Source organism: Chiroxiphia lanceolata, chromosome 8 (assembly GCF_009829145.1).
Source record: "Chiroxiphia lanceolata isolate bChiLan1 chromosome 8, bChiLan1.pri, whole genome shotgun sequence".
Taxonomy (NCBI): Eukaryota; Metazoa; Chordata; class Aves; order Passeriformes; family Pipridae; genus Chiroxiphia; species Chiroxiphia lanceolata.
In genome coordinates this window covers 27,136,723-27,163,696 of record NC_045644.1, presented here as the reverse complement: position 1 = coordinate 27,163,696, position 26,974 = coordinate 27,136,723, and the positions used below count along the sequence as shown (strand labels likewise).

Genomic DNA, 26,974 nt, shown 5'->3' with positions numbered 1-26,974 from the left:
AGATGTGCAAAATCTGATTAATACCCATTCCCCTTCCCTTAATTATATTTGGAGGGTGTTAATGGTTTTCTTTAATGAGGAGGTCCTAGAAATGGGAAGATACTGCTAACCTCCTACTAACAAAGCCATTCCCTATAATAAAACAACCCAAACCAACCAACCCCAAAAAAACCCCACCAAACAAAAAAATGAGTACACAAAGTTCTCAAGCATTTTTTTCCTGACAGAAGAAAGTGGTCACCTGCTGTAGCCATTAACCACATGATCCAATCATAGGTAGAATTCCAGGATTTGTAACTACGTGTATCTTTGGCATTCTGCTTCAGGATTTGTTATAAAGTCAGGAAGACACACACTGAACCATTCAGTGAGTTTATGACTGACTTGTTTTATTTGGACAGCTTTGTGTCTCAGAAAAGAGATTATGCTAACTCCTCAGCTGGACAGAATTGCTGCAAAAATCAGATAAATGGAAATAACTTGCATTTATTTTCATTCTGATTTCATTCAAATCTGAAATTCAATGAAAACTTCATAGAGATGAGCTGCTTTATAGTACACAAACAATCACACAATATAAAACCCATTAAGAGATTTCAGAAAGCCCTCTTTACCAAAACAATTTCCCTGAGATGCCCTTGGCCTGCCAATGACCCAGTCTTTCAGAGGTCCTGTACCCGTATCATAAATGTTTTCTCGCTGGTTTAGCATAAGCAGAAAACTATTGATTATATCACTCCATTGAACTACTGTCACTGAACTAAACAACCTATGGAAGGGGCTTGATTCTGTGGAAACTACAGCAACTTCAAGTCTATATGATAGCACCTGATGGCAAAACCGCTCCTATGCATATCAGTGGTTTTCCTCCCATTCTAGTTAGAAGCTGGATAAAGACCACAACTCCTTCCAGTCAACCACAAGTCCTTCCCAGTTAACCTTCCACATTTCAAACTGTGTGCTGACCATCTGGAAGCACGAGCAAAAGCACCACAAACTTACTCAAGTCACTGTCCTAAAAATGGGGTTTGAAGCTAATTAAAGGTATCAATGGATTAGATCTTCAGGCTGCTTTACTACTTTACACATTCAAATGGAAAAGCAATCAGATTTTACTGTAATAAGTTTACCTTCTCAAAAGAAATAGCCTACTTAACTCATTCAAACAGACATGAAAGACCATCATAAACTAATAAGTTATGGCAACAATCAATGCTGAATACTTATAAAACTATGGGCTACAATAAAATTATCTGTGCTACTTAATTTCCCTGCTTAGTATCTTTTGGGCAGCACTATTCTGACCCCTGTTCATGGCTATACCAGACACTTTTTTCAAATGCTGATCAAACCTTTAAACTTCAAAACAAAACAAGGACATCCAAAGCCATCCTGCAAATTCTAAAGCCAGTTGTCAAAAATCTTTGTAAAATGATAAACTATGAAGAAAGTTTCTTTACTCTGGGAGCAGATATTCCCAATCAGGAACAGATAAGTACCAATTATACAGAACCAATATAGCCAGTAACATTCTTGAAAACATCTATTGAGAGCTTTATGGATATCTGTTGTGTTCTCTTTTGTCCTGCAATGGAGATCTGTGTGCAGGTCATGTTTTACTGCTTCAGGGATATCTGTTTCTATTGATTGAAAATTAAAATGGTAATTTATGTCTCACGCTTCCATACTGGACCACTGCAATGTTTTATTTTATTGATTTCCTGGCAGTTCTTTGCATACATTTAACAGCTTATGTGAAACCCTGACAGCAAGGTCATTTCAAACAAGCCATTCCCAGTTCTGTTCCTTTCAGCTCCCCACAACACCAAATCGTTAGCTTCTAATTAAATTTTGTACATTTGGGGCTTTTTCAATCTATAAAAGGTTCTTAAATATTAAGTCAAAATTTTTCTTTGTCCTCTAGTGTGTGCCCTGCTTCCCTCATATACCCAAACCTAGCAAAGCTTTTCTTTAAAGAATTTCCCTATTGATTGAGTGATATTTTTCCCCTTCTAAGCTTTTAGCTGCTGTTAACCTTGTATGTCAGACCAACAATTTGTTACAATTAGGCTGACAAACTTTCAGCTTTTAACCCCAGTCTCAGAGCTAATTTATTTGTTCTAATGTAAGCTTAATTAAAAAAACCCCTAACCTGTAATATTGTACCTGGCATGAAAAATCTTCCAAAAGTACACTTTGATAGCCTGATAATTGACAAGGCTTTGATTCTTCTGAGCATGTACTGATTTTGAACTCAAAGGACAGATTAAACGATTATCTTTTCAATAGCAAAGAGGGTGCCTGCAGGACCCACCCTTGGCAAATGGCTTGGACAAAAACACCCACGAAAATAAAAGCATGAATGTAAATAGCACGGAATTGTCTGCAGGGTGTTTACCTAAAACTGATCATGTCAAAAGAGGCTGCTCTAAGCCCCTGTGTTTATAAAGCAGCTGGGTTATACATGAATGCACATGCACACATACATGGCACTTCACCAGCCATCTTTCACAATATTTACTTTAGCACTTTTCCTACCGTTAAGAAAACGCAAAGTATTAACATATTTGCCAAATACAAATGAAAAATCAAGTGTAAAACCTAATCTCATGCCCTCTCCATGTTAAAATGTTCAGTAATTACTAGAAGTAGGAGTATGCTGTCAATTCACTACAGTGTTCAGAGTCTGAAATATAGGAATTACTTTTCAGATAAGGAACTCTGGTAGAGAAAGTGTGATAAAAAAATAACTGGATCACTTTTGGATGGCTATAGAATTAGTGGATGAATTTTTCGCCTGCATATGAGATCTTGTTGCTGCTTCACATATGTACTTCAGAAAAGGGAAATGCTCTTTCATGCACATTATTTTATTATATAGTCTTATGCCACACATTACCACCATCACTACATATACCATTCTCAACTGTAGTAAACTTGTAAAGTTGACATCTTTAAAGAGCTCTGCTGACTTCTAACAACTGCTGAACATTTCCGCAGACCCGATGAAGGCAACAGATACACCAAGAAAGTACTTGCAACAGATTTCATGAAAGTTCAGTACTAACCTGTTTTAGAAAGTGCTTATAGACAATATACAAGTCAAAGCATTAAAAGCTGGTCTGAGAACAAGGCTACATTCAGCATCCACAATGAGGATATTAAAAGACAAAACCTCCAACCTCTCCTCCAGGAAAGGCTGAATTCCCACAGTCAACAGCTATAAGAATATGACAAAAAAAAGCTGTATGCCAATTATAGAGACCCAAGTGTGACAATATGTGGAATACTTTTACACAAGGAAGTTGTTTTTCACTGGCCATTTATCGTTTATCAGTGTCATACCATATTTAAAAATAAAACAAATACATTTAATTATATTTTAATAATGTTTTTAATGTCTTCATGTAACAGCATGTACAGTTTTCTATTCTATACACATTCTTAACTTCGTGCTTTCAGTCACTGGCTTTAATGAATCTGGCCAATACTTATGGGTCATAGTTCTAGTTGTTATTTAAAATAAGTGTTCTACTCCTGAAATGATATTTACCTATGGACTTTACACACTGATGTGGAATTTTGTGCTTGTATCAAAACTGAGGACAGTACTTTGAGATTCCTTTGCAGATACAAACCTAGGTTAAAACACATAGAATTATACGTATCCCAAAAAAAAAAGAAAAATAGGTGAGAAGAGTTGATAAGTTTACTAATTCATCGTGATTTATCATGGAGAATATTAAAAGCTATTATCTTGGTTTAATTACAATAAAACCCAAAAAGCCCATTTGCAAGTAATAAATAGTTACAATAATAATTGAGAGTTGACAACAGCAGAAAACAAGTATTTCATACGTATTAGTCTGTGGTGGTTTATGTGCCTGATTTTATAGTAGACACCAAGATTCAGTACTTACTGCTAGAACTATTCATGATAGCTGAGGCAAGTGATTAACCATAACTACAGAATTCCACCCTCATTACTGCATCGCATAAGGTAAAACATGCCCAAATATACAGATAACTTGACAATGTGGGGTTTAAAATTATAAAGCACCATACTGGTGCTTAAGCTGAAGCAAGTATTCATATGCTTGGTACAGAAATCCAAGTGGGACTAAATAGAATATAACAGTATTACTGACCTGGGACTAACCAGAACTGGTGTACATTCACTGATCAGCAAAGCCATTTATAATGGACTGACCTCAATCGTAACAAAATAACCTGACAAAACATCCCACAAGCTTCAAATAAGATGTAAATAAGCCATTTCCCTGTCTTCCTTTATTTGTTATTAAAACTAGATCCTGAAAGAGACAGATACAAGAGCAGCAAATTGATTTGGTGTTTGTTTATATGCATAAAGGATGGGTTTTTTCCTTGATCATATCTAAGACAACGAAATGGCAATCCCAGAGGATTCAATTCCAGCAGGAGCTAAAAGAAGATAATAGAAGTATCTATAAAATCTGAAGTCAAGAGTCAATGCAGTCATGAAGATTTACATCTGACCTTGCTAGTGGGACAGATTGGTTTATAACACAATGAAAAGGAAACTAATAGATAAACGGGAACGGGCTAAAAGAACAACTCCCAAAGTATTAGTGTCTGATATAAGATTGTAGGCAAAATTTCAGTGAGCGATAGATATACAGATAGACTTTTTATTCCATTAAAAGCCACTTCTCATTATTTATTTAGTTACCCCTGTGATTAAATAGTATTTAAGACACTGATCAGTCTGAGAATAATGTAACATCAGAGAAAACTAAAATCATTGCAGCAATCCGCAGTGCAGCTCGCACATCCCACCCCATGTGACAACAGAAACCTGACAGCTCCCCCATCAGACTTGCACGTGCATTAGTCCTTATCAACCAACAGTGAGTTAATCACAAAACAAAGACCTACTCGATAATGATTTATCAGGTCAAAGGACAGACAATCGGCTTGGCTGTCAAAAAGTATACTGGGTAACTCCACCCAGTTTTGGGGTGGAGTTAACTAACTCCACCATCAGACAAAACTGTAATGCATACTAAATTTCCAATGCAACAGCATTAATTTATAAGCCCATGTTACAAAGTCATGGGAGTTGTGTGTTTGAGAGATAATAATATAAAATATTCTATTTTATAAGGAAGGTGTTATAGCTTAAAGGTATTCTAAGCACACAAAGAAACCAAGGATAGGTTGAAGGTACATGCAAGTCTCTGACTGTGACACTATTTTCTTGATCTACAAATCCCATGAGATCAAGATATCCCTACAGCAAGTGCAAACTTCTACCAGAAGGGAATCAAAGTCCCAGATTTACTGCAGTCTAAATACCAAGGCAGGCAAAAAGGCAGAGCAAATGTTCCAAAAGAACTTTGACTCTTGATTCGAAAACAGGACAGACAAAAAGTCTGAATGTCATCTGGTCAATAAACATTAGAGACTAAAAGCTGTAGCCTATTTTAGGAGCAGATGACTACTCCTAAAAAGTTCAGGACTAAGTCACTCCTAAAAAGAAGGAACCAAAACACTGATTCTTCTAACAGATATCCCAGGAATGTACCTCTGGATTTGGACAAAAGAGACTTGCAAAAGCTTACATGTGTCACTGGTTAATATGAAACCTACAGTGGTAAATTATCACGGAATCTTCTGACTTAGGACCCATTCAATTAAGCTTTTTTAATAGTCCTGTATCTTGTACGAAACTTAGTTTATAAATGCCACTTTTTAGATTTTATTTACAAAGGGGAAAAAGTTTACATTTTTTTTTCAAGCATTGCTTGCCTGTTTTCTGAAATGTCAACACATTAAGTTAGTGAGAACAACTGATGAATACTACATCTTGCTGGTTTTTACTATAGGGAATAGCTGAATTTCAATTCAAGCAATATTGGAAGAGCTTATCTGGAATTTTGCCCATTTACAGACACTAAGCTTTTTTCCTGGGCTAGTCTGCAAACATTTTCAAGTAGTAAAAAGCTGAGATTTTAGTTTTTCTTTTTTACTACATAGTTATATAACACTGATCCTTTTGTGAACAATGATTCATTAAGCATGAATCCACACTTCCTTCCAAATGATGTAAGCTCATTCTATCATGTAATGCTGCAGTTCTCTCAACACCTAAAAATTGTGTTCCAGGATTAGCATGGTAAGTCTTTTAAGGTTACACCACACCCTAACCAAAAATAAATTATAGCAGTAACAGGAGACAGTTTTAGAGAAGACCCCTTTACCATCCCACTTCATCACAGTCAATTTTATGCCTTCAAACTATTGGGTCCTTTCTTTAACTATACACAGAGCAACAAATTTGCAAGGGATTTGTAATTATAGAAAGGAGACAAAAAGTGTTTTCAGAAAAAACAAACAAACAAAAGATGCTTAAAGAAACAATCCCTCAAAGCTACCAGAAGAAAATACAAGGTTCTCTAGCTTCTGTTAACACAACCACTAAAAAACTTCCTATATAAGAGCCCAACATTCTGAAGAGCCATGTGTATTTGTAAGCTTACTTGTGAGCATAATATTCTGTGTTTAAAATTTAGATACTGTATATAATTTACTTCCCTGCTAAGCAATAATGATTTTTCCAATTTGCTACTACTGCAAAAGTCTGTCATTTGCTACTTATCGTGGCATAGCTGAGACTGACCCTTTTTATACACACAGACATATATATATGCACACATGTATGTACATATTTACATATAAATATGTAAAATTTTGACAGTTTAAATAAATACACACAATTTTTTAGTCCTTGGAGCCACACTGTCTTCACCTACTACATTATTTGTTTTTCCCTCAGTTATTGGCTTTGCAATTATATTTTGCAGAGCGCTTAAACATTATTCACATGCAGGAGAAAGACAGGCAGATAGAAAGCAGCTCATCTGCAGCATAATTTCATAATTATGAAGATCAGCAAATTATTAAGCAATATAACCCCTATCTAAGAATTTATGTCAAATTTTAATGTCAGGTTTCTCATGCTTGGACAGTCTGTTACTCTGATAGGAAATTATCAGGAGATAACTGGGAGAACATGGCTTTTTTGTGCTCACACAGTAAAAACACTTTGCATGGAGGAGGGGCAGCAGGGAATCTGGATTAATTCTCTCTGCTGGAGAAAAGACTTTTGTCCAACAAATACTTTTATCAAGAGATAAAAGCATATATAGCACATGTTTCCTGACATGCAGTATGAACTCAGGAAGGAGAAGTATTTGGGGTGAAACTGCAATGTCTGGGTTACAGTGACATATTTTCCCAATATGACCCTGGAAACACTGTGGCTCTAAGGATACACTGTCAGGATCTAGTTCAGAATGGGATTTAACTGAACAAATAATTAAAGGAGCAACTCTGTCTGTGCCATGAGCCTGAGATTACTACTAGATGTCTATGACAAAATGCCAGATGAGTGAACCAAAATGAACGTTTAAACAGGATGGAACACACTTGGGGCTACTGAGACACTACTGTGATCTCTTTGGTTTCATCAAATGTGTAGTGTGATTATGGAGTATCGTTTAAAAAAAACTGGGAGGAAAAGAAACCCAGAACAGAGAAGCATATCTTTGAAAACTATGAAAAAACTACCAAAGCAGTGTCTTTCCATCTAACCCAACAAACCACAACATTTGGGATAAGTCTGCAACACTATCCATAAAAATCAATTAATTCAATTTCTGTCAATATGCAGCATCTTGTTTTTTGATTTACGTTTACAGCATCAGCAAATCGAACTGCATAAAGTCACTCTGGAAAAGAGCACAATCATCTTGATACCCAAAATTCAACATATAACAAGTTTTACTAGACACTTCATCTCTGCAAATATTATAGTCATCCATAATTCATAATGAATTAATTTTGCACTTAATTTAAAATTTATATGGTCTGGTTTTTGCTAACATGTTACATATATCACCACTGTCTCATCCATTCTCATATATCTGGAAATATTCTACTGTGCACTACTTGCAAAAATGAGGTAGACATAAAAATCCTTACAGTGAGTGCAGTGTACCAAACATTTCCACTGCTGTAAGTCACTGCTATCCAAACAGAGTGCTCAGGGCTTTACAGGAGTGTGCATTTTAAAACCACTGCTATGAGAACTTGATAGTTCTTTCAAAAGAGAGTACCTTTGCTTCTTGCTTTGTGATATTTTCACTTTAGCTGTATGTAGAAAAAACCACATCAAATTCTAGTTGTTGCTGCTGTTTCCTAAATATTCTTTTATCTCTTTACTTAGCCCCTCCTTGCATTCACTAACATGTACATTTCCTTAACCAGTTATTCTCCTCAATTTCAGGAGACATAATCACAAATGATCACTGAATATATTCAATTAGCTTTTGTATTTCATAAACTTGCAAACAATTTCAGTAGAAAATACAGTCTGAGTAGTACCATCATACTTTCTTTCATCTAAAGTTCCTTCTTACTCTTCTCTATGTTGAACTTCTTACTCTTCCTCGCTTAATAACCTTGTATACTTGTCATATTCTTTCAAGTGTGAGACAAAATTATTGTGCCTAAAAAGACTAATCCACAGGAATATCTAAGAAAGTCAAATTAGTGAGTGCTAATTATAGGCTGATGTCAGATGTTGACCACGCTGCTAATGCAACAACAGCAGCAGATCACTGATTGCACACATGCTGTTAGCTTTTGACATGAATTCAGGTTTTCAAGCAAATTAGGTTTAAATTATTGTTAAAATTAAGTAAGAGGATATCTAGTCACGTGTTGCCTGTAACACTACCAACTAAAAATTAAATAAAAAAAAAGGAGGAAAAAAGTGGTTTGAATCGAAACATTCTTGCTACCAAATTTTTTATCTGGGTTATAAATATGAAACATACAAATTCTGTGATGAGGCAAAGAACTTGAAGATGCTAAGATCTATATAAAAAGAATTCTTCTAATCAGAAATGGTTTATAAAGTGGTTTATACATCCAGTAAAACCTTTTAAACAAGAAGCATTGTAATCACACTCTTGGAGATAGCACAACAGGTAAGGCACAGTCATTCCTATCAGACTAAGAGCTCTGCTTTTAAAGGTCCACCCTATTGAATAAATAACAGAGAGAGAGCCGTGAACAAAGATGGATCCTCCTCAAGCAATGCAACAGCTAAATCACAGACAGTTCCTAAAGTCATACACTCTTTTTGGAGGAGGAGATGGGATGGAGTAGATGAGACACTGAACAAAACCAGTTAAATACATCAGATCAGGATACGTTCCTCTTGTTAGCCTTTATTTTCAAATAAATATGGGTGGAGAGGATTTTGGAAAATTCGGCTAGTAGATGAAAGACACAGAAGCAAGTGACCTAAAAAAATTACACAGGCACTGGATCTACCAGACATAAACCCAATTCAGCTTCACAGGTTACTGTAATAACTACTCCAAGTAGGAGACAGTGAAAATGACATCTATGAAAAATGTTACCTCCCTTATACTGATGTATTTTTCTGAATCCTTCACCCTCTTGCTCCAAAGTCAATATTAAGATAGATAAATATACACTCACATGTAACTACTTAAATCTACAAGAGGGGAGAGGAGATGGTTGTTTCTTGCTCAATCACTCATAAATCAGAACATGGTATTACAGTAACTCTAGAGAATTCTATATAATTCATCATTTTAGCCTCAAAGACTTAAATTTTATTAATAATTTGAAGTTTATATTAATGGCATTTGGTACGTAAATAATGGCTAAATATTTAACACATTAACATCATTACTTATATTAAGTTTGATGTTCAGCTCAGGAAATGATTGACATTGGCATGACCCAAAGTAAAGTTTTGACATATTCACTACTAGCAAATTTTTTCCACAAACATTCAGGTATTGTCTTTTTTTTGCCCTTAAATAGCAAGCCACCAACTTACTGCATAAAAAAAACATAGCAGTAATAACTGGTCTTGAATTTTAAGTGCCTTTGTCCAAGCAACTAATCCTTTTTTTAAATTTTATTGTACTTTGCAACAGGACAGAACAATATGCTAGAAGGAACCATCTTTCTTAATTATCTGACCACCTTCTCTGCCAGGTTTCTCACTCTGTAAACTCATTTTGGCAAAACCTACATAGTGCAGAACCTGGAGGAGCAGATGCTACAGTAGTTGTGCAAGCAAGTTAATGACAAACATAACCTACAAGGTTCATCAGACTTGGTCGAAATGAGGGGTGTCCTGCCCTGTGGGACACCCCCGTCAGAATCAACAGGTCCAGGATCCAGGAATGTTTGTGGAAGGGGGGAAAAGCAACCATAAGCCCTCCACAACTGTTCACAAAATGATGTCTGTCAGTTTAGAAGAATTTTTGTAAGTATGAGGTGTTTTGAATAAAACATTTGATTTCAAGAAATTAATGCTTTTTTGACAGAAATTTGTTTTGCTTAGTTTGCAACTCCTAGTTCCAGAACAGTGGCCATCTTTAAAGTTTTGATGTAGAGAGGTAAACCCTCAGCCCCACTCCAGAAATCAAATAATAAACCCCCTAGTATCGACTTTTCATCTCTATAGATACCCACAATGAGACAAACATCTCTTTCCTGAATGCAATGATCAAAATGGTCAAAGTAATAGAGAAAAGGAAACCCGATTTCCCTTCTCCAGTACTACTATCCTTTTTGTCAACATCCTGTATAATTTGAAGCAATACTGTAATATGTAAATAATACTCTGCTTTTTGAGTCCATTTTGGCAAAGCTTTTCTCTATCACACTAGATCAGTATCTCACACCGACAAAAAATCTGGCAGACCAGTTACTGTCACATTCTTCTGCTGCTCTGTAATATGAACTGATTTAGTGCATAGAGCTGAAAGCTTTTGTAACACACTGAATGATATATAAAACAAATGGACCATTGTCCTAAAAAGACAAAAACTTATGTAGACCCTGGACAATGCAGTAACATGAAGTTCCAATGACTTCTGCACTGTTTTTTGGTTAGCGACTCACATGGACACTGCAGAAATTTAGCATGAAAGTAACACCACAGATTTATGAACAACATTCCCTTATGCATCATTTTCCTCAGCACACAAAGACTTCGACGCTGCTTGAATACAAAACCCTCTGTATTTAGGCAGTTAGTCTTATTTAATGGTTGCTGGGTTATTAATGGATCAAATGCTACTTTTAGTTCCCCATGTATTACTAATCAAAATTCTCATTCTCCATCTTTTCTTCTGGAGTCCTCAAAAATAATGAGCATGCACTCTCTGCTGACCTAACCATGCCCATCAGCCAGCAACCACAGCCTTATACCGGTAACATTACCCACCTTTTCTTTTGTCAAGACAATCTTTGAAATAAACTTTTGCCCCTGGAGGCGGGTGGGGGGTGAAAGTTTCTTTCAGGCTTTTGCTGGTATTTCCCTGACAAGTTTAGAGAAAACTCATTTTTAGGATTTGGTCATCCTCACGAGCCATTTTGGGAGCTCCAGTCACAGCAACTTGAAAAATTCCTCCAGAACACAGTCCACCAGCAATGTTCCATCCAGGATAGCCCTCCTTCAGACTTTGATGGTAGTAGGCCCAGAAAGTCAGAACCTCACTAACATCCAAACAATGTCGGGGGGAATTAAAGAAAGAAGAGAAATGAATAGAAAGGGACACAAAGAAGGGCAGAAATAAAGGGGCAGCCTGACTCAAGTGCAGCTCCTACACCAAGTTCCATTCTGCAGCAGCAAAGAGTCTGCCAGTGATCCCATCAACTCCAGCTTCCTGTCACTTTAGATATTGTGTTTATTATTCTACTTTTTACTTTTCAAAATCAAAATAGCAAAAAAAAAAAAAAAAGTGGGGAGGGAAGAAAAAAACTCATATATTTTTGTGTGAAATGCGGTCAGAGGAATGCAGCCTGTCTGCAGGGATCTTCCTGAAGCCAGTAAGATCAAACTGAGGCTTCATTCCATTTCTGAATGTTTTTCCCCCCTGTCCTCAATAAACATTTTACAAAATCAAGCCAACAAAATAGTACTGTTTTCTGGCTTTTTTGTAAGATGCTTTTAAAAAATAAAATGAAATTGCCTCATGAATTCGGGATAAAACATCATAAGATAGGAAAGGGACAGACAAAACTTGTGGCAAAGACCTTATACACTCACTAAAAACACAACTACTGCTGTTTTCTAAGAAATACACAGTACCTGACGGAAAGAAAGTTAGAAAAAAAAGTTCTGAGACAGTTTTAAACATAAATCACAATGACAATAAATTCTGGCACATAAACACAGCTTTCATCAAAATACAAAGGTTTTTAATACAGATCATGCTTTATTTAAAATAAAACACAATCCAATATGGCTTGGAGAAAACATCCAGAATGTCTTATAATTTACCTTGCAGAATGTTCTTCTTTGTTCCAACACAGCTACACCCTACATCTGCTTTCAGGGTACCATTTCTTTAACAACAACATACTTATTTTCATATCACAGCTCAGACTTTAAATAGCTTGTATTCAACCAAAGAACTGAAACTACAGACTTGACACATTATTCACTACAAAATGAAATGCTAACTTATTCCTTGAATATGCTGATATGTATCCACATTTTACCAGGAAATTTTAATATTGTCTAACCTTCGTGGTTTCACTGTATTTTTGCTGCAAGAACAAAAGATAGTTACCATGAAAGTTATGATTGGGTAACTTGACTTTTCATGTAACAATTTTTATTTTTTAATTTGCATTTTTTTATCTTTTTACAAAAATGCTTATTTTAAAAGGGCGAAAAAAAAAAATCAAAATTTTTAAATTTTTTATTTAATTTCAATCACAGTGTTGTGTTGCTATTTCCATTCAAGGTGTAACAGGTGATTAAAATCACGTAATTTCAACTTGTTGTAAAAAGAAATCCAGTGATTTATTGTGGATTTAAAGTTTACAATGTACTAGACAATTTTAATTTTCCTCCTATTATGAATTATTGCTGTAGTAGTGTGGAGTCAGAAGACCTTGATCAGGACTACTGAAATCAGCTGAATAGTGCAGAAAATTTGCATCCCAGCTCCAGTCTCCTAAATCATGCAGGCTCTGCACTTCCATGGAGGGAACTGCAGCATTTGCAGGTCCCTACCAGGAGAATAAAGCACAGCTGTGCAGAAAACAACACACAAAAACAACCTGACATGGTCAGGACAAATTTCTCTTTCAGATCTAACATCAGAAGAAGACAACAATTAAAAAGGCAATAATTTGTGCAGAGACACTTGATTTCCTATTTGTATCTATTTCAAAGGGAAGACAAAGTAGGACATAGTAAGTCCAATTTTTTGTTCTGTCATCTTTCTAAAAGAACGTGGTGATCTAATACTCAATTTATATTTAATATCCAGTGCTTCCTTTGAACCTTCCAACAAGAGTAAAATAAATAAGCAAACGTTTAATGATATGTTCAAGTACAAATTTAAAAGCAGCACTTTCGAGCTCTATTTTATATTCAACAATCAATGCTGATAAAAAAGAAAGCATAAATTAAAATAATTTGGTTGTGATGCTCTTCGGAGATTTAAAATATACACATTAAAAAAAATACCATGGCTCTATTCATAATTAAAGCTCTGTTTAAAGACACCCAACTAAAGCTCTTCTGAGTCTTCCAGAACTTTTCAGCAGACACACTAATGACCTTACACCATAAGGATATTCTGACAAGTGTTAAACATCCACAGCATATAAACTGACCTATTTGTAGTATTTTTGCTCTGTTACAAGGTTTGGGACATGATCAGAGTACTCACAGATCACAAGCAGCATGCTAAGCTACACCACAAAAGACAAGATGTTAGGATACATGGATATCCTCACGTTTGCTTCCAATGGGAGCTGATTCTGTGTAAATGGAGATTTAAAACATAACAGGAAGTTACACGTTTACTCCAGGGATGTACACCTTGGAAAACAACAGATGAGCAACACATGTAGCATAAAGATCATAGCAAGTTGTCTCCTGTGGCTAATATAACTTTGGAGGGAACAGCAAAAACCCTACACAACACTTAAAAGTCATTATTACATGTCTCTGGGCTTTAAGAGTTTAGTGAGAAGTTAGAAAAAAGGTGTTATTTTGATTCTGCCTTTTCTCCTCTTGCTGCCCTTCCACAATAAGATTTTTACGCAGATTAAATTTTTCACTAGCTAATGGTGTGCAGAAGAACTCGCCTTGCCATCAGGCAAAACCAGAGATTTGAAAGCTGGATGTTTTAGAGTTCTATTGTAAAAATATAGTCACCTGTACTACTGTCACCACTGAGCTTTAACTAACAGTCAGAACACTGTTGGCTTTTCTTCCACAAAAAAAAAGGTTCAAAAAGACAAACTGAGGGAGAAGGGGACAAGGGGGAGATGATACAAAAAAAAAGGCTTTTTGTAAGCTGAAATTGATTAATTAAATAGGTGCAATTTTTCACTGGAGAAAATTCCTTTTGAGAAAATAAAACTGATTCCCAAGGGCTTTTAAAGAAAATATCCTGAAGCATTTTATTACTTGAAGTCATTCGTTCTTTATTAACAATTTTTAGCGTTCCAATCTGAAATATTTGAAAAATGATAATGCAAGGATTTTTTTTTTCAGCCAACAGTCACTAACAAGACTGAATCAGTCTTCAAATTCTGCCCCAAAAGTGGTATAAACTTTGTAAAACCATTTTCATATGTTAAACTTACTTAAACTCAGTAGACCAAGAATTCCAGATCTGAAAAGCATCACTTTTCAGGTAAGACTGAAATAAGACTGGAAAAGTTAGCCCTTAAAAAAAGGCACATTGTGTGAAGAAAACAGTAAATTTAATTAATCTTTAAAAAGAAGTTACAAAGAATGCAATGAAGTTTGCACGATGAACAGAATGAGTAGTAACAGGTTCAAACTTCTGCTACAAAATGTGAGACTGGACGTCAGAAAATACCTTCCAAGGGAAGGACAAAAGATCACTCAAATGTATTGCCTGGGAACACTATAAAACCTCTAATCTGAGAGGTCTTTCAGAGCATGTCAGACAAATATCTGTCAGAAGTTCATTACCTTTGTGTGACCACGAATGACATCCCCAGATCCTTCCTGAGCCCATTTTTCTATGATTCTGTCAGCTATCTACTAAAGATGACAGAGCTCTAAAGAGAAGAAAATTCCCAATAACGGTGACAGCCGAAAATCAGACTCAAAAATGCCGAACAAATATACATTTTAAGGATTGATTTTGTTGGCTTTATTCCTCAGGTACATACCATATGTATTGCTTTTTTATGTCTGTCATCAATTAAACACCAAAGTGATTCTAATAATATAATACTCTCCTTAGTGCAGTTGCAAATTCAGTATTAATCAGGGATACTTAAAAGAAGTGTTCTCACAGTGCTGATCTTCAAAATTCTCCCTCTGGTTCAATACACATGGATGTTTATAATACAGTGTGACACCGGTAACCAGGATTTTCAGTAAATGCATAACAAAAATTGGAGTTTACATTTGGACTCTGAAACAGAGATACTGGGAATGGCTCCCATCCTATTTAGACTGGCCTTAAAGACAAAAAATCTTGAGTGTTTCTGGTCATGTTTTCACTACTCAATAATTTGCAACTTTTTCTCAAGGTACTTACATCCAAGACCTAGGAATCTTGACAAAACAGAAATGTATTTTATACCATACATTAGCAATTAACTCTGCAGTTTTTTCTTTTCCTCTTTGCTCTCTATTCCTCTATGGTTTACAAATGCCAAGAAACCAAAAGCCCTAAGGGGTTTGGTTGTGGGTTGGGTGTTTTTGTTGACAATAACAAGCTCTGCCTTTGAATTTCCCATATATATAATTTAAAACGAAAAAAGGAGAGGGGGGAGAAGCATGGGGAGGAATCTGTAGAGAAATAGAAATATTTAGAAATCAAATTGACTTCCATCCTGCAAAAACAAAACCTATAACCATAATTTATGGTGTATTTCTCCATTTTCCCAAGACACAAAGCCTAATAAATACTTAGTATCATAGACAGAGTGCCTAGGAAGGCATTGAAACTATATAAATAGAAAATTTATATATTTTATATACATAATACAGTAAAAATATATAAATAGTCCTTTCACAACATTCTGCCCTAGACTATACTAGACATTGTATCTGCAATTAATTGAAGTGTCTCTGAAGAAAGATAATCTTCCTGCTTTTTTTGTCTCTAAATTGGTTGCTGTGGATTGAACTTGCTTGAATAATATCAAGATTTAAAGGGAAAAACCAATGAACTTTCTTCCTTATTTACTGGAATAGTATCCCTATATAAATCCTCCAAAACTAAAATCTCTTCAGATCTCAGTTTTCCTGTCATAGCTATGCACGTAAACGACATCATAAACTTCAGGTGCCACACAGGAAAGAACTGTTAACAGCACGGAGGGGATCTAAAAATTTTTCAATTCCTTTCTCTTGCAAATTTTGAAACAATTCAGAGATAGTTGCTTTTTATGTTCGAAACATTTGTATTGTTTTCATGAGCTACAACTTCAGAAGAGTTAAAAGAAAGTATTTAAAGGCGGTAACACATCCCTTCTTTGTTCTTTAGACAAGCTTGATGTCAAGAAAAAAATGCTTTCTCCAACTGCTTGCTGATAATCTCCCATGATATCTACCATAATAATACAGACTGCAAAACAGACAAATATTCTTTAACTGTTTTTAAACTTAATTTTTATAAAGCCTTATATAGCTTTATAGCTTGTCTTTCAGAAGCAATTCCAGAGATAACCCCTGACTTTGCACTCCTCTGTCATATATCCTTTGAATTTTATTAGTTATCTTTTGCATTTTTAACTAACAAGGTACCATTGGCACAACTATCTTAGGCAGCTTGGAGTTTGACCACAGCTTTGTATGCTGACTCAAGTAAAAGGGAAGTTATTACTCTAGACTTCTGACACTGGCCTTCTTCAACAGCACAATTCTTGTAAAAACTGCAGTTTGCTGTCTCACAGAGTAGCTGATGAGACACAAACACAACCCAAAAGGTGTTTCATTACAACCTTCTGGCATTATCTCTGAATACATTTTATATAAATCAACTTCTTATTATATACTGTTGGCAGGTTGCCCTAAAGAGTTCACCCCTCTGCACTGGAACAACTTCAAGGAACGTGTTTAAAATTCAAACAATCCATCCGCTCCTAAACACTACATTAATGGGTACAGGATAAGAACCAGAATATTTATTCATTTAATACACTTCATATATGACAGTTTACCTGCCTGTCTGATCTCAGATACCCCAGTTTCCATAGCACTACATGAGCCACACATTTTTGCCTCACTTCCTCTGTTTCTGTCTGAGATAGCAAGAACAGCTTTCTTTGCAGTGAAGGACAGAGGAAACAGGTGGTTTTGTTTGCTCTTCTCAGATGAATTTAGAATTCTGGTGGATTAAAGTTCTGGTATTTAGCATTTTGATACAGTTGGCATTTGTTTCTATTCAAAGGACTCAATTGTCTAGAGTTTATTTCTTCTCCTAGCAAGATTTTTTCCCAGCAGATCTTCTGGGAGACTGTCTGCAGATAGGATTAGATTGAAAATGCTATTGCCTTCAGTGTACTTAAGACACTGGCAAGGATGAGAATTTAAATGAGAGATATCAGATGTCTGCATTATGCACTTCACAAATTCTTTCTTGCCTAAGGGAGGTAAGAACAACAACAACCCTAACTCATTTCCAAGTTAATTTAAAAGCAGAATTTGATGGCAGAATATTTGCATACGTTAGCTTCAAGACAGATGCAACATATACCATCAATATTTGCACCCATACATTTTAGGGTTTCGTTTTCTTTTCTACAAATACTTTGTGTGTACTATAAAACCCATGCAATCCTTTTTCCACAGGGGGTTTTGGAAAGTAAGGGGGAAACCCCAATTCTTATAAATTAACAGAATATTCCTTTGCAGGGGAAGGACTTGATCAATTTGTATTTTTCTAATTTTCAGAATATACCTCTTCATCTTGTATTTAGTTTCAGACAGCATGTACTGAGTAAACAGCTTTCTGTATATACCACAACTTTATTTTCCTTTAGAAACAGGATGCAGTTTAGAGGCAATTTCTTCCATTAACAGATCAACTTTCTTAACGGAAGTTTGTATTTTGTATAGAATGGATTTGAGTTGTCTCTATGAGAGGAGATGTGCTATACAATTGAAATGCTTCGCTAACCTACAAATGACAAGACACAGCCTCAGAAACGCATGTAGGCACAAGAAAAGGTGGTGATAAAAATGAAAGGTTCCACTGGCTTTAAGTATTCTTAAAAGTGAGACATGAGACATGAGAATAAATGCTAGTACAGCACTGCTCCCTAATCTCCCACTCAGGTGCCAAATCAAGAAATCCAACAATTATTAGCAGCCTCAAGGAAAAAAAAAAAAAAAAAAAAAATCTATCTCAGCTGCTGAGCTGCCAACTACATTTCTCACTTCTCCCTACCAAAATTCAGGGTTATAGCCCAACTCTTGATTCAATCAATTGAAGGGATCTTGCCAAATCCAAAGGGAACTGAATTTGGTCTCTTTCTCTTCCAGTTCTCCAGAAGGAGATGAGTTTACTTAAAGCTTCCAGAAATACTTCTGTTTCACTGACATTACTGGTTCTCCTAAGAAAGGATAATTCTCTTATGTCTGGGAAATAACTGTGTACATACATAAACAAAAGAATTAACACTGTTTCATCAGATACTATTACCTGTTAATTACAGATGTTTGGCTTAAAAAAAAAAAAAAAGCCTGTAACTGTGTTTTCCCATATTTTACATTAACTGAAAACAGATATACATTAGCCTTTTAGCATTCTCAGAAAGAGAAATTAATTCCATGGCTTTTCAATACTCCATGCTGACACCAGTTTAAAACATTCATTTTCTTAAGCTTCGGCATTAACCTTGGATGAATATCTACACAATTTCTCCTTTATTTCCTCTCCTTCCTCAAACTCTTTCAAGAATATTAATTTGAATAAGCATTTCAAATCAGATGAAATGGACTAAGAATTCTATTTTACTTTTATGGATATTTGTTTAAATCAAATGAATCACAGGTGTTTTAGAGTGTAATTTAATTATCTGGGCATGCATTTTATGTGTACAGAATTGTGACTTTTACTTTATTGCTCCCACTGGAAAAGTGCATCTTCATCACAACCTTAAGCAGGAGTGTAAATTTCACAACTTCAAAAGACAGAAAAGGAACTAGGAAATCATACTATTTAGTAATTTTTTTTTTCCAAAGTGAAAGTATTAGAAAATTTGGCCTAAGGTACTCAGCAGAAAGCAAATAAAACCTGAAATACTACAAGTACAGACTACAGCTTCCCAACAGAAACTTAAAACTATCATTAAATACGACGCTTTGTTTCATTCCCTATTTCTTTTTACCATTACACTAATTTATCCTCCCCAAAATAATAAGACTAATAGAGAACTGTTTTCAGAAAATGTTTTAGAGGGATAAATAGATAATAGATGTTTTGCCAGTGACTTCTCTGGTGCACAGAGCTGCTTGAAGAAATGATACTATTTGAACAGAAACAACAGTAATAAACACCGGTTTAATGCAGTACTCAAAAACTCAAGCACGTGCTGAAGGGTGCACTTTTGTAAACACATCAAGGGAAAACATCATGACATCTGAAATGCAGACTGTTACACTGCTGCATTAAAACTCTTAGTTTTGCAGATATTCGAAAGTAACTGATCTTCACAAGGTTTTTCACTATGTCTATGTATTCTTCAAGCTGAAAGTATTTTCTACCACACAGAAGTTACAGCAGACTGAAGAAGGCAAATATCTGCTAAATGCAATAATCTAGGGGAAAATCTGTAAATAAAAAACACTGTAAAAATGGAGTGTTGATACTGCCAAAATTAATCAATAATTAAAGTGCTTTGACAAGAAGCTTTCTCAAGAGCCTCTATCTTCTGAATGTTAAATTATGAAAGCATGAATCAGATGTTATTGAATACAGCAGTGTTTCATGTGAATATCATATGTTCCTGTAGTATTGAACCTGAGTTAAAAGATTCAAATTTAAAAATCTGTTTGTTATTTATTGCATTCTTATACCATAGCATCACACTTGAAAAGGTTTCATTTTAGAGGACTGTTAGAAAAACAGTAGGGATAATGTAAAAAGTACTGGTTTTATATAAGTGAAATTTAGTATTTGGACAAAATACATAGATTTTATTCTGAGTAAGTGATTGTAATAAAAAGAGCTCATTGCTTCTGTGTTGACCGCAAAAAATTTCAGACCAATTGGTAAAAATTATGTAAGATTGGATAATTGAAAGAAGTTAGGTATCAAGAATACCTAGGTAACAAGTAAGAGTCCTACAGATATCTTGGCCTTCACACCAAGGCTTTCACCCTGATATTTATAAACCATTTTTCTTCACAGTTCTTATCTAAAAAGGTTTAAAACAAGAAACGAGGTATGTGACAGCAAAGACATGAAACCTCGTCCTGTAATTTCAAGGGGCAGGAGCCTGAAAGCAAATGCACAGAAGTGCTTTGGGTTTTGGGAGTGTTTTCTGGTTTGGTGGTTTTTGGTTTTGTTTGTCTTATGAAGGAAAAGAAATACCTAAAACTAGAGAAGAAAATTGTGATGTTTTCCAGTAAAAAGGGGAGATGTAGGTAGGCAAACTGTAGATTTGCTGTTGATATTACTGAAGGCAATAATGTTTTTTACTTATTCATTGTTTACCAGCGCTACCTTGAGTATACGAACACAGCCGAGTTGATTCTATGCTGGGGATGTGCACTCCATGGAAAAGATTTCTTGGCCAGAGTTCCAGCTGCCTGACTTCTTACAGGCTGAGTTTTTGAACAGGATCACACAATCACAACACTTTAGGTACACAGGCTATTTCATCTGAGCTAACAGAAACAACCACATTGCTGAGAGCAACCACAGGCTGTGAAATCACTGCTCAATAAGCAGGTGATGTAATAACAATGCAATGTAATATCAATATTAAAGTTGCTAAAGAGTTACTTAACAGCAGCATGGAGCTATGTAATGCTGTATTTCAAGTTCATTTCAGGTTTTCTAAGGAGAACATGAAAGTAAAGACAGAGGCATTTCCAGATAATGATGTGTGCAACTACGCAAATATAACCTAGATATGTGCTACAGCTATGCTCATAAACTGATAATTTTCACAACAGGAGGTCTGTTGATTGCCCTTGACATGAAAAATATCTTAAATTTCAAGTGCAGCCTTCTTCCTCCTTTAAAATGTTGTAGCTGTATGTTATGTTGTCAGCTTAATACAATGGATTACTATTGATGAAACTAGCCTTGAAATATTGTAATATCAATGATTTTTTTTTAAATTTATTCAATAGTGAATCATTTTCTGGGCTTGCTTTATTTACACATTGGAAGCACTCTGGAAAAGTGCTACTGTAATAAAAGATGGGGGAACACAAAAAATGGAGTGGCTGGTATTTTAAAACACCTAGGTCAGACTGTGAAAGCCTAGACAACAAGCCATGTAACTAAATCAGGGAAATTATATTCTTAGCTTTTTAGATTTTTAACTTATGGTTAAGTGCACGTATCATATGCCACACTCAGAACTGTTCTTAAGTCCCATCTGTTTGATCCCTTTCTCCTGGTTTTACTGACAGCAAGGGCTATGCCTGGATTACAGTTACTACTATGCAGAAGACTCACAATAAAACCTTGCAGGATATAAATATTTATCCAAACTGGACTTTCATTAAATTAGAAGTCAATCCTTCTGGTCCCATGACAGATTTTAAACACAGCTGAGAAATGTTCATATAATTCTTTGATGAACTAAACATAAAAATTGAAAATTTATGAATAAAAATGAGCAAGATCACCAAGCCCACTATTCACCAGAACAAGATGTATGCATTAAAAGCAGACTACCCTATGAAATCTGAAAAATCTGGGATTGTAACCACAATAGTGCACTTTGGATGCATATCTATAACCTGCTGTAATTTGGTCAACTGGAAATGACGCTTTGCTTACTGTGTATTTGTGAGTCTGTTCTTTCCCTCTCCATTGTTAAAAAACTTATTCAGGCTCTATACTGCTTGCTTCATGAAGAAGGAGGACAGGAGCACAGGATGAAATGAGTATCTCACCCAATATACTCAAATCTACAAAGAGTACATCTGAGCTCACTGCCAATGCCAAGACATCCTGTGCATACACAATAGTATTAATGGCTTTTTTTGAGAAGACAAGTTTTAAAAGTGTAATCCTCTTCTCCCCTCAAAAGTTTTAGCCAATCATTCATCCAGTGTCTTCCAGTCCTAAATGGCTAACAAAAAAGAAAATTTAGGGACTAAAAAGAAAAAGTGAAAAACATTCACACACACACAAAACCAAAACCAACCATTCACACACACACAAAACCAAAACCAACCAACCAAACACAAAAAAACCCAAACAAACTAAATCCAAACAAACAAAAAGCACCAAACAAAAAAAATGCAAAGGCAAACTCAAAAAAATCCCAGAGTGACTTGAGACTGGGTCTTTGAAATAAACTTGTACAGAGAAAACCTAAACAGTTCTTTTTAAAGCCTGTATTATGTAATACCCAGTTAAATGCTGATGTATCAGTGTTGACTGTGTACTTGATTTGTCTTGTGTAAATTACAAATAAAGGCACTCTCACCATTCAGCTTAAGTTCTCAAGGTGGCAACAGTGAAAAAATGTCAGCATATGGAGAAGCTAAATATGAAGTTCCCTTACTGTTGACCTACCCTATCCTTAAAACAAGCTCATATTAAATCATTCACAAAAATAAATACTGAAGTCACACCTTTGAAATAGCACAAACAACATCCAGTGTATCTTATCTGTTACCTAACCACGCAGGAGAACTCTTGCCAGTTCACATCCCAGGCAATTTTTCACCAAGAGACAGTGAGTAAAATGTACAAGTTTGAATAAAAATCGAGTTAGAGAATTTGAAAGTATAACCACTTTTACTTTTATTTTTCCCCCTCAAGTTGTCAATTAGGTTTAAAAAAAAAATCCCATGGCTTCAGGACACCACCTCCATAGGTGGATAAGAACGGAAGACGCACAATCAGGACTCCCTCCAGCCTCCTCATTTACTGTATTCCCAGTGGTCTGCAACACGGTCTCCCCCTTGCCCTTTGCCAAGGGTGCGTGTCAGCCCCACTCTCCACAGCTACAGGTTCAGAGTAGATAAGGCACATATCTCACAGAACAGAAAGCAGTCACAGAGACAGTGCTCTACAGCATCTCATTGCCAATGCCATCACTGACAGCTGGACATCGACACATGTTCATCTCCTCCTATTTTCAAACAATATCATGAATTCTGTAAACTCTGAAAGGTGCCTGAGCTGCAGTTTAGTCTCTTTGCATTGACAGTATGGTTCAGGAAGATACAGAAGAGGTCTGGGATATAACTCCAGTATTTATTAATTCCTATCAAATCCCTCCTTTTCGTTTTTCCCCTTTATCATTAGCATAGTTATCCTTAAACATGTACACACAACAAGAAGGGACTGCACAACCCCCTAAGCATATCATCCTCTAACACTTTTTAAACCTGACAAAGTGGGATGAAAAGTTTTTTTGCTCCATCAAGGTCTTCTATCTGCAGCTGTTCCACATGGCAAATTCCCTTTTCAGTAAATTGGTGCTCTGTTCCCAGAACAGATGCAAAATCAAACTCACAATGAGAATATACAATGCAGCTTGATTCTGAGAACAAAGTATCATTTTGTCTTCATAATTCTGCATTCAAATGATTCTCTTAATTGCCATGGGAATTCCATAACCCTAGTAAAATTTTTCTTTGTTACTAGTTAGAGGACAAATACAGTGCATCAATATTGTATTTTTCTATATGTGTACATTCTAGCTGTTATTTCTGAGCACTGTTACAGGCTACAGACAGAAAAACACCTGCATCACACTCACTACTACAGTCCTGACAGAGAGACATAGTCTGTTACCAAGGTAGAGATACAGCCTTTGAAGGTCAAATTTAAATGTTTTTCTTCATTAATGACATACATACCAGTACGAAAGTGATTCTAAACAAGCTGCTGCTTGTAGCGTTGAAGGTCCTTACAGCATTAAACAAAGCAATATAACTAATCACCTTTTAAATTTTAAAATGCATCTTCTTTTGCCATATGAATTTTATTGCCTTATACATGTCTTCTTATGTTGCACAGTTCAAAGTACCTACTGAAACAAGCAGATGTTTAATTCCCAGAGAATGTGCCAATGCCAGAAACCTGTACAAGCAATGCTAATCTCTCACACACGGAAGCAAGAGATCCACAAATGATACTGGTACTTCCCTGTGGAAGGATAACACAAGAGAAGGTGATGAAAAAACTTCACTCTGCTGTAAAGAATGAGAAGTCAACATTCTGGCTTGTTTAGTTAAGGAGAAAAGCTTGGATGAAAAAGCTTCTAACCATTAGTCAGACTGCACTATCGGAATCACAGTAAATAAACAAGAATTTGGCAAAGGCAGGCAACGGGAAAGATCCTGAAAGTCAAACAAACAATCAAACAAAAAAAGAAAGCAGCTCTCTTATGAAATACACTCCTGCAGATATTAAAAAACGTAATCTATACAGTTTACAAACCCAATCTGTTTAGCTACTAAATTTACCAGTCTAATTAGAAATTCTCATATAGATCCATTTTTTCTGCTGTTAATTTGAATCACTTTTGTCCAGTTTGAATATTCTGACAATGAAAATCACTGAAATATTTGAGTGATCTAATTCCCTTAACAGCTCATGATGTTTCTAAAAAGGACTGAAAACCATACCTGCTTTGAGAAAAAAACCAAACACCTGTGAAGTTTTATGATGGAAGTAGAGACATCAATTTTCCATAATAAATTACTTGTATTTAATTTAAGTATGCCATAAAAAAACATAAAATAAAGAAGGGAAATGAATGCTCACTGAAACATATTCAACTGAATGAGAAACATTACCAGCATAGTATTAAAAATGGAAATCTCAGGAATATTCTTCTGATGATAAGCAGACTTTCACAAATCTTTAAATCCATAAATTTCCACTTTCAAACCAGGCACATATTGTGACTTTCTTCCTACTTTTTGTGGGATTTAACAGCTCAAGGCCCAAATCCTTCAGGAAAGTTCCCTCTGAGTGTCTTAGATGCTTTTTATTATTTATGTTGAGAGTTTTCCATAGACTTAGATGTTCAGTTTAGAATTCAGCATATGAGAGTCTTCAATTCACCTTCTGTATGCCATATACAATATCTTAGGAGTAAATTAAAACATCAAAAGTACAGGTTTTCATTTTGGATTACTGCTATTTAAAAGAATACTTGAATAGTTCACATTTTTTTTATATTATCACCTTCAGGAAGATGTTAGAGTACTCCTTCTGTATCTCACTCCCTTTTATTGGCCACTACAGCTATAATAATTATATTGAGTGATGTGGTTTTCTTCTCTGACATTCTTTTAAATACATTCAAGACATCCATACCTAATAACAGAAGTTCAGGAGCATAAACCTGTAGAACAGCTTTATGGCTATTACAGTCCATTTTATCTTTCAGTAACTAAACTTAAGAAACCCTTATTCCTAACAACACTAGCCCTTCTTCTCTCTCAATGAATGGTGCCTGCAGTTATTGTCAAAGCTCTACTTAGAGTACCCAAAATAAAGGGATGCTTCTGGTATGCATGTAAATAAACACTTTTTACTTTTACATGTAAAAAACTGAAAACGAAACTGAATCCTTACATGTTTATATCATTAAAAAATACAACACTGAAGATTTTTCTTATCTATGAAAAGATGAAAATGTTGCTTCTCTTATTTCTGTATTTCTAATTATAAATATTACAGACTACTAAAAACTTATCAGCTGTGAGGGATGCAGCCAAACCGGGGACAAATTCCATTGCTCCCTAACATTCTCCATCTGAACGCCTATTTTTTCCTAATGCTTTGTCCCTTGGACAGAAAACTCTTCTTGCAACTTCTTCCCAAATGACTTACCGGCAGTGTTTATGTGATCCTGTTAAGGTTTCAATCACAAAGCATTCCCCTTCATTGAGACAATATGCAAGATCCTTGTCTTTGCATGGCTTAAAGTGCTCAGATCGCTCAGTGGAATACGTTGTGGTATCTGTGGAGAAAACAAAAAAAGGAAAGAAATGCTGTGAGGCTAAATATTGGATATTCTTAGAGCATGTTACATAAATTTGATCAAATTGGTCTCGCTAACATCAACTGACAGATTAATCAACAGAAAGCAAAAGCACAAGGCATGCAAACCCCGATGCAACTGCAATATTATTTACAGTCAGGTTTCTTAAACAATTCACAAGAGGATGCTTATATTTAGAAATATATACAGAAAAACAAACTAGACTGCAACAAAGCTGGAGTATAATTTCAACCACTTCCAATTTCCAAAGTATCCCTTCTAAAATGTAAAGACACCTACTTAGTATCCTTTAATCAGATCAATATTTTCATATGACTACACTCAGATATGGTTTTAAGTAAGATACAAAATTTTTTCATGAAAAATAAGCCACAGTATTTAATAGAGCATCAATCTAAGAAACCCTCATAAAGCCCACTAATAAAATGAAAGGAAAAAAAAGAAAAAAAGCGCCAAGTACTCAAGGTCAATGCTAATTTGATTCACCAGTCACGAAACCTGGCCTAAAACTTAACACAAGCAATGTACCAGAGATTGTGTGATTTCAGGTACATCATTTGTAGGTTTCTATAGGTCCATCCAAACACCCCCACACAGTTAAAATACCTGACTAGAGGTTGAACTTTTGGCTGTACCTTTGGATATAGATAGAAAATTAGATTTGGAATAGGTTGACAGCATGTCCAGATGAGCTATCATT

At 35.4% G+C, this 26,974-nt stretch overlaps 1 protein-coding gene across 2 annotated transcripts in view; it reads right to left on the bottom strand.

Moving 5' to 3' along the window:
* NRG3 (neuregulin 3) overlaps nucleotides 1-26,974 on the bottom strand; it is a 367,735-nt gene that overhangs the window by 194,916 nt on the left and 145,845 nt on the right. For both annotated transcript variants that reach the window (XM_032695055.1, XM_032695056.1), the window contains exon 2: nucleotides 26,103-26,232. In XM_032695055.1, the coding sequence (XP_032550946.1) occupies nucleotides 26,103-26,232 (130 nt within the window). The remainder of the gene's footprint in view (nucleotides 1-26,102; nucleotides 26,233-26,974) is intronic.